Here is a 13,316-nt window from a genome sequence, read left to right as displayed (position 1 = left end):
CACAAACACAAATTCAAGTACAGTCTCTATGCTGATGACTAAGGCTAAGATTTTGTCATGGATGTTTTTAGTAAAAGACACAGACAGGTCACAGGCAAAAAAGAAAATTCACAGAAGCCGTGATCTGTCCATGACTTTTATTAAAAATATCTGTGACAAAGTGGAGATCTGTGGGTTCCCACACCGACCTGAAGCAGGGCAGTGCACAGGGGCTAGGAGCTGCCTTCAGCAGCTGGGGACTGTGCAGTACCCCTGCTGCCAGCAGCTCTGGGGGCCCACAGTGGCCAGGAGCTTGGGGGTTCTCCCAGCCACAGCCAGGAGCTGCAGGGGGTTTCCTACTGCTTGCGGAGGCCAGGAGCTCGGGGGTTTCCCCACTGCCCATGGCATCTGGGAGCTCGGGGGTTCCCCTTCTGTTTGCAGCAGCTGAGAGCTGTGAGGTACCCCACCACCCACAGCAGCCAGGAGCTGCAGGGGCCGCCAGAGGCAGTCGGGGTACCCCACAGCTCCCTGCCCACATGGGCAGTGGGGGGATCCTGCAGCTCCCAACCACCACAGGCTGAATGCATGGAGGTCACTGGAAGTCACGGATTCCGTGATTTCTATGACCTCCGTGACTAAATTGTAGCCTTACTGATTACTCACAGATCTTTCTCGCCAAACTACAATCTCAGCCTGACATCTCCTCATGGATGTCTTGCCATCAGCTCAAGCTCAATACAGCTAAAACAAACCTTGTCCTCCTGCACCCACTAGATTATTTCTCAATCACTGTAGGCAACACCAACCTGCCTGTCACTCAGGCCTGTAACCTGGAAGTTATCTTTGACTCTGACATCTTTCTGGGTCCTTTATCCAGGCTTTATCTAAACCTTGCAGATTCTTTCTGCATAACAGATCTAAGATATGGCCTATCCCATCAATCCACAGAGGTAGTGCTCTCATCCAGGCATCATCTCAGTTACAACAGCACCCTTCTCTCTGGCTTTGACAAATGCAGTCTTGCCCTACTCATATCCATTCAGAATGCTGCTGCAAAGATCATTTTCCTAGCCCATCATTTTGAACATGTTACTCCTCTCTTTGCATCCTTCCACTGGCACCCCTTTCTCCATTGCATCAAACGTTAAGGTATTTATCTTCACTTTCAAGGCCCTTCACAACCCATCCCCACTATAGCTACCATCTCATTCACTATCGAGAAGTCTACTTCTGCCTCCAATCGCCCATTTGTTAAATTTTCAAACAACCACCTTTGAGTGCTTTCTCCTATGCTGCTCCATGCACTAGGGAGGAGCTCTTCATAAACATTTGTAAAATTACTTCATTATTTTCCCTCTAAAACCTCATTAAAACTCTCCTTTGCTGTGATGCCTAAAAAAAACCCCAAAGAAAAAAACCAACCTAAAACTTGACAATGGTTAATCTGCTGGTGTGCTGAGACCTCTGCCTATCATATTGACTGATACTGTCTCATTATTTACTAATACTCTACTATTTGTCTACATCCATTTATTGTCTCTTGTCCTATATTTAGATTGTAGGCTCTTAGGGGCAGGGACCATTTTTGTTCTGTGTCTGTACAGCCCCTAGCACGATGGAGTCCTGGTTCCTGACTAGGGCTTCTAGGTGCTATGGCGATATAAATAACAAAAACAGACAGTCTGATTATACTAATTGGAACACATTTTAATGCATGGAAAACTGGATATTTTCCAAGTTATAAGGTAAGTTACATCATAGTTTTTATTTCTTATAGAATTTTGGGTTATTACACCAGTAGTTAAACCAATATTGAATTAGCCACATTAAGAATAATACAACTTCACTTACAACTTTGAAAATATCCAATTTCCCCTGTATTTCAATCCAGGAAAACCTATTAAAATAAACTGCCAAAGTTGCTTAGTAGAGGCCGTTTTCAACTAAAGGTATTTAAAACTTTGATTTACTTTAAAAGTGGTCTCTTGAGATAGAGGATTGCTGATTGGACGTGGTTTGGAGGGAAGCATCATTGTAGCAAGATCCACTTCCCATATCCATATTCTAGACAGAAGAGGCACAATAAATACGTCAGATTTAAAATATTCAAATCATCTAACTTTAGAGATGGGCTGATAATTGATTTTTCTGTTCCCTGGCAGTTCTGAAAAACTGGGGAAAAAAATGTGGTTTGAGTTGAACTGAAGCCAAAAAAACTGAAAAATTTCAGCAAAATGTTTTTCAATCAATTTCAGGTCAAATGAATCCTTCTGAATTTTTTGGCTGGTGGCAGCAGACTTCTTATAACCATCATCCCAGGGGTTAGAGCAGTCACCTGAAAGGTCCAGGTTCCTTTCCTCCCTCCGCTGGGTGTAGAGCCAGGATTTGAACTTGGGTCCACCATATTGGAGAAGAGAGTCCTAACCACTGAGCTCTGGGATATTCTGGAGCAGATCTCTCTCAACCTTCCCTGTTAAAAACTGTTCTAGTTTTTAATAAATAAATAGCAAGCAGGGACTTGAACTCGGTGAGTGCCATGACAATCATGCTATAGAACCACACACTCTCTCTTTGTCCCTATTACTATATAAATGACAATTAATAGTTATTGAGAAATAGTCTGCACTAGAAGTGCTACAATGGCGCAGCTATGCCACTGTAGTGCATCTGGTGAAGACCTTCCATGCTGATGTAAGAGAGCTCTCCCGTCACCATAACTACTACACCTCCGTGAGAGGCGGAAGCTATGTTGTCAGGAGAACATTTCCCGCCGACATAGCTCTGGTGTGGACAGTGCTTCGGTCGCTGTAATTTGTGTGGCTCAGGGTGGTGGTTTTTTCACTCCAGAGCAACGTATGTTATATTGACATAAGCAGTAGTGTAGATCTGCCCCGAGCTAGACAGAGAGAGAAAGGATCTATACCCTGGTGGTTAGGATACTCACCTAGTACATGGGAGAGTCAAATTCAAGTTCCTGCTCTAATGACCAGATAGTCATAGAAAATGGAACAGCTTCAATAGGAGAAATTGAGGAAGACCTGTCCCCAGAATATCCCACAGCTTAGTGGCTAGGGCACTCTCCTGTAATGTAGGAAACTCAAGTTCAAATCCCTTCTCTACATCAGGCAAAGGGAGGAACTGAAAGGCCTCCCACAGCCCAGAGGAGTGCTCTAATCACTGAGCTAAGGTTTTAAGGGAGGCCACTTCCTCCTCCTCCGAGTCCTCAATAAAAGAAGTTTGGCCCTAAACTATTTGACAAGTTTGTGAATAATTTTCAGTTGATCAAACTGCACATTTTGGCAAATAAACTATTTGTACAAATTTTTTACCCAGCTCCTAACAAAGTTAAATTACCCTTCACTTATCAGGAACAGAACCACAAACATTGGTTAAGCATATGGGTCTGAAATTCACTGCTGGCATAAGCATAGGTACAACTCTTAATTCTGGTGGAATTGTGTATACATACAGCAGAAGTTAACTTGGCTTGGTTACAATGTCTTCAGGCTCAATAGCTGAAATACTTCCAATTGCTCTGTTGTCATGAAGAAACTCTTGGCTAGGCCTTCCCTTCATTTTACTCAAAAACAAAAACTCTGATCCTGCAATCAAATCTGTGCAGGCAGACCCTTTCTCCTATTTACTTGGAGGACCTACCTGTACTGATCCAGTTGCAGGATCATGGCCTTAGAATGGAAGGATTTCAAGACTATTGAGTTGTAGCTCACAAAAGCTTATGCTCAGATAAATTGGTTAGTCTCTAAGGTGCCACTAGTACTCCTTTTCTTTTTATAAATTTAAATGTTTCTCTTTTGAGTCTACGACTACTAAAATACTCTCTGATCTCACAATTTTGTTGAAGAATTCTATAAAACTGAGTGAATCTCTGAATGCCTGTTTCTTGATTAACATTAACAGGCAATCAATGGGTAAGATACTTCCAGTGTAGATGCCCCCTTGCCTTAATTTCCTCATGAGGTAAGTATTATTTTACAGACACTGGGCTGTTGTGAGGATTCATAAACAATGTTTGTACGTTAAAGATAAAAATGTAACTACTAAATATTTTTTTCCAAACATGCACGTAATGTTACAATTCACATTTGACCCTGTGATTAAAGTACTATATTGGGTTTGTTCTCTTTTGATACCACTTACCATTAGGCTAATGGAGCTAATCTGCAGTAGAACACTAAAAGTTAGTGGTGCTTCAGTCAACTGTACAGCATCAACAGAAGCACCAACTAATTGAGTAGGTCCACGTTACCAACCCTGAATTGATATAAGGTTCGTTTGTGTCCACAACAGGGCTGCCTAACACAGATTCAGTGGGGATGGGGAGAGGGCTGTTATCTTTGATAAAAAGAACAGCACTCCCTCAGTTGGCAAAACTTCTTAGTTTGCTAGCAAAGCCTCTCCACTATCCCAATATACCTGCTTCAGCAACCAGCAGTCCCACCCGAGAAGTGCCTCCCAGAAAGGGTTTCCCCCATCATGACCCCACATATTTTAATCTCGGTCTCTCTCGCCCCTCCCCTTCCATCCATCCAGCTGGAAATTACCAGATGAAACTGCATATCTTGGCCATCTGATACCCTCATACAGACATGTCCACAACCAAAATACTCTCCCTACATGTTTCTCTCTCAGCTAAATTTATGCCTCCAGTACAAATGTACAAAGTCAGCAATCCAGCTGTGGTTTGCCAGCTGCAAGCAGCAGTTCAAACAAGCCACTAGGGAACTCACAGCAAGTGTGCTAAGGAGCTTCACTGGGTGAGGCAGCTGACAGATCTGAGAACTGTCACAGCTGACTGAACCAGTCATGACACTATGGACATTACAATCAACTGATCTCTCTAAAACCAGGCAAACCCTTAGACTAATCAGAATTAACAAGGGAGGATGACAAAACTAATGTGTGCGTAGAAAGACAGGGAAGAAGAGAAGAGAACATACGAATGACTGGCACTGCCTTTAATAGGCAACTGTAAATTCCATTTAAGGCACCCAATCCTGCAAACACTTCTCACAGTCAATGGGACTTTATGATAATCACATATAAGTGTTTGCAGCAGAATCAACTTAAGCACCTAGGATATATCTACACTGCACTATAAGACTGTGCTTAAGCTTGGGTTCAAGGTTAACCCCACCTTGTATCCACACTGCTATTGCACCAACCCAGGGTTCAGACCCAGGGTCCAAGCCCTACTGTTTTGCAGCGTAGGCGCAGCCCCGCTTGACTCGTGTCCTGGGAGTCTGCCAGATGTATTCCACAGTTTCACGGGCCAACTTCTTTAGTCCTTTCTATCCCAACAATCTGTAATGGACTCTGTTGAAAATGGAAGCCACCCCCACTCCTTGAAGTATGGCAGTTGCTCCCATCAGCATTAACCCATTCTCTGATCTCCGAGCTGCAAGCTGATTGGCAAGCCTCCTGGCAATGGAGGCTGAGCAGAGCAAGTCTTTTGCAAAGCATGCTGCTTTATGGTTATGGGAGCACAGCCAAATTTTGGTGAATCTCTGGTGCAAGGCCAGAGAAACTGGTCAGCACAGGCACCATGAATGACCAGGCATACCAGAAGACAGTTAAAAAGCTGGCAGCTTTGCAGATTTTCAGGATAGGTGATCAGTTTAGGGAGCATATTAAGACGCTGAAGAGCAAGTACTGGAAGACCAGGGACAAGAACCACACCTCTGGCAACTCTCCAACAACATGCCCATTTTATGAGGAGTTTCACTCGGTGCTGGACATGGAGCGCCTGCGTGCTGGGCACCGAACCAACTGTGCTTCATGATGACTGGGATGGTGCCCAGCTGGCCCCTGAATCTATCATGGGGACTGATGGGAGCCAGCAGCAGGCTCTGAGTGAGGTGCATGAAGTGACTATTTACGAAATCAGTCCCTAGCAGACTGTGGATCAGGATCAACGGCAAATTCTAGGTCCCTATTAGGAAGAGCCATTTGATTCCCCCACCTCCGAGGAACAGACCGCTGCTGAGCCTGCGGCAAACCTGGTAGAGACAGAAGCCACCCCAGATGCCAGTAAGTGTAGGACTTCAATTTACAGCTAATTACAATAATAAGAGGGATTTCTGCTCTAAGAAGCAATGCAAAAATTACAGTAAGCCCCAGCTACCAGCGTGTTCACTACTGGCAGATTGTATCACAGCATCTTGGCATTTCCCCTTCCCTGCCATCCTACCATATGGAATTCAAAATGGTGACTGGGAATTTCAAACATTTATAAAGAGGCATAAAGGGCATTTTCATTGTAAAGTAACCAGTGCTTGCCACGGTCATTCATGTTCTCCTTTCAATAGTAAGGGCTTGAAATTTGCCACTCTGTAATCATTTCTCCTCTGTCTATGGAGCCCCACCTGGAAACAGTGCACTCAGTGTGTGTGTGTTTGGAAAACAGTCTTCTATTTCCAAATCTAGTCCATTTCAGTTAGAGATATTCCATGATGTTTTCAGGTCACAAAATCATTTCTCCCAAGTCCGAGTGAGGTGTCCATTTTTACCCAGAACTTGTACTAAGTGCAGAGAGGAGGAACGCTGTAGAGTTCTGCATGTTTGCATGCAGCAACAACAGGGTAAACCATGTGTGAGCTAATACAGCATCCTGTTAATTCCCTCAGAAACTCTGACCCAGTCCTGGTTGCTCAGAGCTGCACATGTTTTCTTAAGCAGGAACTCCATACAGTCAAATAGAGAGAAGGGTGTATTTGACAGGTCCTCCTTTAAGCCCACTCCACTCACAGATGTGCTGTTTGATCACTATACGTTTGAATACACTGCAGGTTTCTCACCAGCAGCTTGGAATAACTTCGCCCTTTGCCCCACAAGAACTGTTATGTCCTCCAAAATGTGAAAGGCCTGAAACGATTTGCAGCAAGGGCACTAAGGCTTTCTCTATCTGCACCCCCCCGCAGAAAAAAGGTTGTAATTTTAACTTTACTATTGTCTCTAAAGTTAACAAGGCTGTGTCCAGAGAAAGTACATGGACTGAAGCATTCCTTCACAATATATGATGGTTCAGTTGAGAAATGTAACATTTTACGTCCATGAGATTCCACGAAAATTAATTCTGTGATCCTCCACTGACCTATTTTAGACAATAACCCTCTACTTCTTGTCCTATTTCAGGGCCTCTCAACCTCTACTGCCTGCTGTTCATTGGGAACTCAATCCTGGCCCAACATACCTGACAAGCAGGCAGAGAGGCTGAGACTTGCAATCCGAATGAAGGACAAGGTTTCAGAGATTGAGCAGACGCTTGCAAAGCAGTTCCTGTGACAGGAACAGCGGCTAAGGGGGAGGACCGAGCTCAACAGAGAGAACTGTTTCATCAACTTAAGTTCATCATGGCTGCAAGAGCACTGGCTCCTGCTGCCTCCCTACACAATGGCCTGATTCCCCTGCATTGTACCTCAGGCATGCAGTAGCTTGGATAACTATGTCAGGGTGGCCCAAGCATTCAGGCCTCATGAGCAGCTGGCTATGCAGCTTTCCTTCTTCAACCCCTCTTCTGTGGATACCTGCAACTCCCTGTCCCAGTGCCAAGCGAGCAGAAAACAGGAAAAGAAGGGGGGAAAAGAATGCAGGGCCAGGAAGCATATAGCAGTCAGGGGGTTGGGTTGGGTTTGCACTATTTTCAGGGGAAGGGAATAACGTTCTTCTGATATGTGTTTTGGTGTGTTGTAATGGCAGCTGATCTGTCCAGCACTGAGTGACACTTGTACTGTTTTAATATGGGTTTACAAACAAAGCCTTTTAGGTCTTCAAGAAAGTTTATTGCTATCATTGCCTCACTTGACAATCATGATTTCAGATAATAAACTATACATTAATAAGCAAACACTATTCCTCTATTTACCAAGGTACAGCAATTCACATTTCAATAAATTCTATACATAAACCCATGCTGCCCCCAATTCATTAATCATGTCATTCATAATTGCATTGGATGGCAATCAACCCATACACCTTCCAAAGCACTAGACACCCTGCCCCAACATTTAATTAGCCACTTTCCGCCCCCAAAAGCACATTCGTACAGGTACTATTCCCTTTCGTCCATTGGGCCATGTAAGTCCATAATATGAGAACACAATGTATCCCTGACTTCTGCTGCCTGGGTGCAACCAGCTCCCACACTGATAGCTGCACTTGCTGGCTGAGGGTACCAATCCAGCAGCCCCTCACTGTCATAGGTCCATTCAGGGGGAAATGGCTCACCTCTAGCTTCACAAAGGTTGTGAGGAGCACAGCAAACTACTGTAATGCAGACAGCATTGATGACACTGGTATCCAAATGGGTCTGTAGACATCTCCAACGTGATTTTAATTTGCCAAAAGCACATTCAACAGCTATTCTACATGTGCTGAAAGTGTAATTAAACCCATCTTTTACCAGGGTAGTTGTTTGAGCATTGGCCTGCTAAACCCAGGGTTGCGAGTTCAATCCTTGAGGGGGCCATTTAGGGATCTGGGGCAAAAATTGGGGATTGGTCCTGCTTTGAGAAGGGGGTTGGACTAGTTGACCTCCTGAGGTCCCTTCCAACCCTGATATTCTATTAAACAAATCAGGGTATGCTTTCATAAACCAAGGCAAAAGTGGTTATTCAGGGTTCTCCAGAATAACGATGGGGACAGGAACTCTGTTTATGTCAATATCATTTGGTGACAATAGTGTCACAGTCTGTCCATGAATGTAGACTCCTAAGCAGCAAAAAACTGGCATTATGAACTTTTCCAGTACAGCCCACGTTGATATTCCTAAGCCTCTGTGGTCCAGGAGGACCTGCATAACAATGTACTAATACCCTTTACAGTTTATGTATTCCTTGAGGAGGACAAACTGTTGGCACAAGTCCTATCAATGGTCCCGGCACAGTAGGAAACCCCATTCTCTTAAAGCCAGCAGTTCCTCCGGAATATCTTTAATGCCCGTCACCTCAGATACCTCTGCCACCATTTTACCCACAGCTTACTGTTTGTCAATGAACCCGTAGCAGTCCAGGGCAGCCAGCTTCCAGACAGTTATAGCAACCCACTTCTGGACTGGCAAAGCTGACCTCAGTTGTCTCTCTTAATATTGAACGGCAGGAGCAAGCGGCTCCAAAGCTCCAGAAATGTAGCTTTCTTCATGAGAAAGTTCTGGACCCACTGCTGGTCATCTTAGAGCTTCATGATGATGTGTTCCCACCAGTCTGTAATTGTGGCCCTGCGCCAGAAGCACTGGTCTATGTAGAGAGCATCAGTGACTATGCCAGTTATACTGAGCAGCATCTGTCAGTGTAAGTCTACCATGCCATGCCAAGGTATTCTTCCTTCTCTTCTGCCTCCACCTCCTCCTCCATCAGGAAAATCTAACAGGTACTTTTGGTGGAGCAGAAAACATCACCGAAACGTCCACCAGTACCTCACAAATGCTATGCCAGTTTCCTGACACAGGAGTGAAAACACAAGGAAGAGAAGTTCTTCAAAAAGGTGCATCCTCCATGCTGCTGGCTCCAGTAGCTGGGAGCACACAGACCAAAATGACTGCGCAGCAGGCTGTGTTGGCAGACTGTTCAAACTTCCTGTAACATGCAGGGCGGACAGTAAAGTTTTCCCCACAGTGCATCACAGTGATAGTGTAGAGTAGCCACATTTCAGGAGGGTGCAACAGACTCTGGGATATGGTTGGTTTGATTTAGGTCTGCGTGCTGCAGTGTGGACACCAGACCCGAGGTTCAACACGGGTTAGAAAAGTCTTAATACAGGGTTAAAAAACAGTTAACATAAGAACAGCCATACTGGGTCAGACCAAAGATCCATCCAGACAAGTATCCTGTCTACCGACAGTGGCTAATGCCAGGTGCCCCAGAGGGAGTGAACCTAACAGGTAATGATCTCGTGATCTCTCTCCTGCCATCCATCTCCACCCTCTGACAAACAGAGGGTAGGGACACCATTCCTTACCCATCCTGGCTCACAGCCATTAATGGACTTAACTGGATAAATTCATGGAGGTTCTCTTTTAAACCCTGTTACAGTTCTAGCCTTCACAACCTCCTCAGGCAAGGAGTTCCACAGGTTGACTGTGGGCTGTGTAAAGAAGAACTTCCTCTTATTTGTTTTAAACCTGCTGCCCATTAATTTCATTTGGTGGCCCCTAGTTCTTATATTATGGGAACAAGTAAATAACTTTTCCTTATTCACTTTCTCCACAACACTCATGATTTTATATACCTCTATCATATTTAGTCCCCTTTAGTCTCCTCTTTTCCAAGCCTCTTTAATCTCTCCTCATATGGGACGCATTCCAAACCCCTAATCATTTTAGTTGCCTTTCTCTAAAGCTTTTCTAATGCCAGTATATCTTTTTTTGAGATGAGGAGACCACATTCAAGCTCAGGGTTCCCTAACCTAGGCCAGCTGACTCAAATCCCACTAACCCTGAGCTTACATTGCAGTGTAGACATGCCCTTAGAGTAAAATCCTGGCTCCAGGTAAATCAGTGGAAGTTTTGCCATTGACTTCAATAGAGCCAGAATTTCATCTCAGACTGCAGTCATTGCTCTCTCAGGTCTCTATGCAAAAATAAAGCATATATATTTGCCAAACTTAAAACCTGAAGTAATGGTTTATTCTCTCCCCTCCCCCTCAAAGATTATATATTTCAAAAAAATAACTAAAGTTACTTTGTGGTACTTCAGGAGAACTGCATTCTGAATCTCCTCTCTCTTGCATGTGATGACAACATTCAAGCTGTCATGTTTAAGCCAGTGAACAAAATCATAATGCTACTTCAAAGCTTTTATAGAAACGTCTTTATGAATAGTATAGACAACACGTATGAAACAGTGACAATTACTACTGATAATATTGTGGCAAAAGACACCCGATAGACCTATTCTCCGTACCATTTGTGTATTTCATTTAACTTCACTAACACATGACCAAGTGTATCCATTAGTCTGTATTCCACCTGAACAACTAAAAACTTTTTAAAAAGTCAGACTCAGAACTGTGAAAAGCTTTAATGGATTCTGTTAGTGGGAGAGATATTAAAGTAAAACAATGCCACTAAAAGTTCATTTTAAAATAAAATTAAGAGTCAGACATTTATAATTTTGTCAGATCAATGAAAACAAAAGGCACTAGAAGCTTTAAGAAAAATCACTTTTAAAATAATAGAGTAGTTTCAGGTGCACCTTTGCTGAATCCCCTGTCAAATTTTGTGGTTTTAAAGTCACATTCCCCCTTTTTAAAAAATACACACATACATTTCTCTTCGGTTACTATGTGAGAGACCCCCAATAAACACAGGGGAAACTGACTGAGCTTCACAAGGGAAACAGTAAAATGGACTATAAATGAAGTGCTGTCAAATGCACAAAATAAACATATTAAAAAGACTGTAGAAAAAGATTCTACAATTTATTTCACTTATAGTAATCTTAGGTGTTACTTGTAGCAACAGTAGGTAGAACAATTTCAAACAAAAGTATGATCTTTAAATCACCAGTGTCCCTTTAAAAGGAAAGATAGAAGACAGGGAAAAGGTTATAACTTGGGCCGTAATCCTGCAAATACACTTGCTTAACTTTGCATTCAACTGGACTACCTGCTGCCCATTAATGTGTGTGTAAAGTGAAGCAAATGTATGCACTACCAGGGTCTTGAATATAAAAAAAAGTGCTGCTGAATTCAGATTTGGCTCAAAAATAACAAAATATAATCACAAAGAAAGCAAAGTATGAGTACAGATTACAGGTACGTGCTTTTTAAGTCACGAGCGTCACATAAACTTCTGTGGGCTGTTTTAAACTCTAGGTATGCTATTTTAAATAAACACATTAAAATATTTATTATACTAAGCAACTCATAAGATTAAGTAAGAATTGATATAAGCCTCATATAATTTTACAACCTGTCTAGCTTTAATAGAGTGCACAATACTTGTAAAAGGTGCAAAACACAAGTGATAATCCTCTCGTGCTATGAGGCACATTTATCAGGGGTTTCAAAACCCAATGCATGTTTCACCTAAGGAATTAGAAGCTTGTCAGGAGTGGGGAGTCCTTCAAACGCACTCAAATCCGGAGCGCAGCTCTTGTGTGCCTGCAATTACCACCCACCCCACCTCCCCTGTTTTCACGTGATAAGAAGTACTGGAGTGACTCACATGGCAATTTAGCTAGGGGGGTAGGAAGCAGCAGAAGCAGAAGCTTTTCTCTGGCTGGTTCAACAAGGAGGCCTGGCCTTTTAACACAACTAGGCAACAGTTTGCAACCCCAGCTCGCGCTGCTAAAATGCCACCAAAAAACCCAAGGCAAAGAGGGAGAGGCGGCTCCTTACCCATTGCAATGCTGGCAGCGTGCACCTTCCTGGGCTTGTATAACAGCCTGGCGGAGCCTCTGAGCATTAAAACTGCGGCCATGCCGCTTCCCCCAGCTCCACTCTGCGTGACCTCCAGTTAAACACCACTCCCGCCTCCCCTCTCTGCCTGTGACCGTGAACGGGGAGGAGAGAGAGGAGACGAGTGACAGCCAGGATAGCCAACCACCGCTTGGCCGTGGCAGCCGCACACCAATGAGAGGGGACATCCTCCTGCGGTGACCCGCCGGGTTCGCCTCCAGCCCCATGATAGACAGCGGAGCCGCCTGCCTCCCCTCGCCGCTCTGAAATTGAAGGAGAAGGGCTGGGCTGTTCTGCTGGGCGGCGCCCGCTCGTGGGCAATTGCTGCGGGAGTAGCACCAGGGGACAAGGCGTGGATTCCTCCACCCACCTCTTGCGGGTTGCTCCCTCTGTGCCGCCTTCACTTACCCTTAATGTATCCCCTCCTATTCCCATAAGGCCTCTTCCCACCCCGGCATCCCCGCCAGCTTCTGCTTCCCTGCTCTACCTTCTGCACTTATGGCTTTAACTAGCGAGGGGGGCAAGCAGAGCGGCCGCCTCGCTCCAGCGGGTGGTTAGCCAGCTAGTCGCCGCTTTATCCAGGTAGCCTCAACTCTGTGCAGCTGCCACGCAAACGGTGTATATTTCACTACACGCACTAGTGCACTATCCTTCTTGGCCTTAACGTTCACAGTGCTTTAGGGTTACACACTCCGGTTTCCTTTCTCTCCCTCTGCCTGCCTCTCCGTTGCTGTGACAGCTTTTAGCTTGTATATTTCCTCCGCAACCAATCAATAGAATCTTCTTGGTGTCTATAATAAACGTCTGAAATGTTATTCTGCTTCTCAAAATGCCATCCTACTGTAGCCCTAGAGTTCACCAGCCTGCTAGCATTTTTATACATACATCAATTACTTTTTCAAATATTCTTGGACATAAAATCT

General features: G+C 44.3%; 1 protein-coding gene across 1 annotated transcript in view; it reads right to left on the bottom strand.

Moving 5' to 3' along the window:
• HIBADH (3-hydroxyisobutyrate dehydrogenase) overlaps positions 1-12,482 on the bottom strand; it is a 131,285-nt gene extending 118,803 nt beyond the window's left edge. The window contains exon 1 of the mRNA XM_073333627.2: positions 12,334-12,482. Coding sequence (XP_073189728.1) covers positions 12,334-12,415 — 82 coding nt within the window. The 5' untranslated portion in view covers positions 12,416-12,482. The remainder of the gene's footprint in view (positions 1-12,333) is intronic.
• Between the last annotated feature and the right edge of the window lie 834 nt (positions 12,483-13,316).

The sequence above is a fragment of the Lepidochelys kempii genome, chromosome 2 (genome assembly GCF_965140285.1).
Source record: "Lepidochelys kempii isolate rLepKem1 chromosome 2, rLepKem1.hap1, whole genome shotgun sequence".
NCBI lineage: Eukaryota > Metazoa > Chordata > Testudines > Cheloniidae > Lepidochelys > Lepidochelys kempii.
This window is presented reverse-complemented; position numbering and strand designations above follow the sequence as displayed.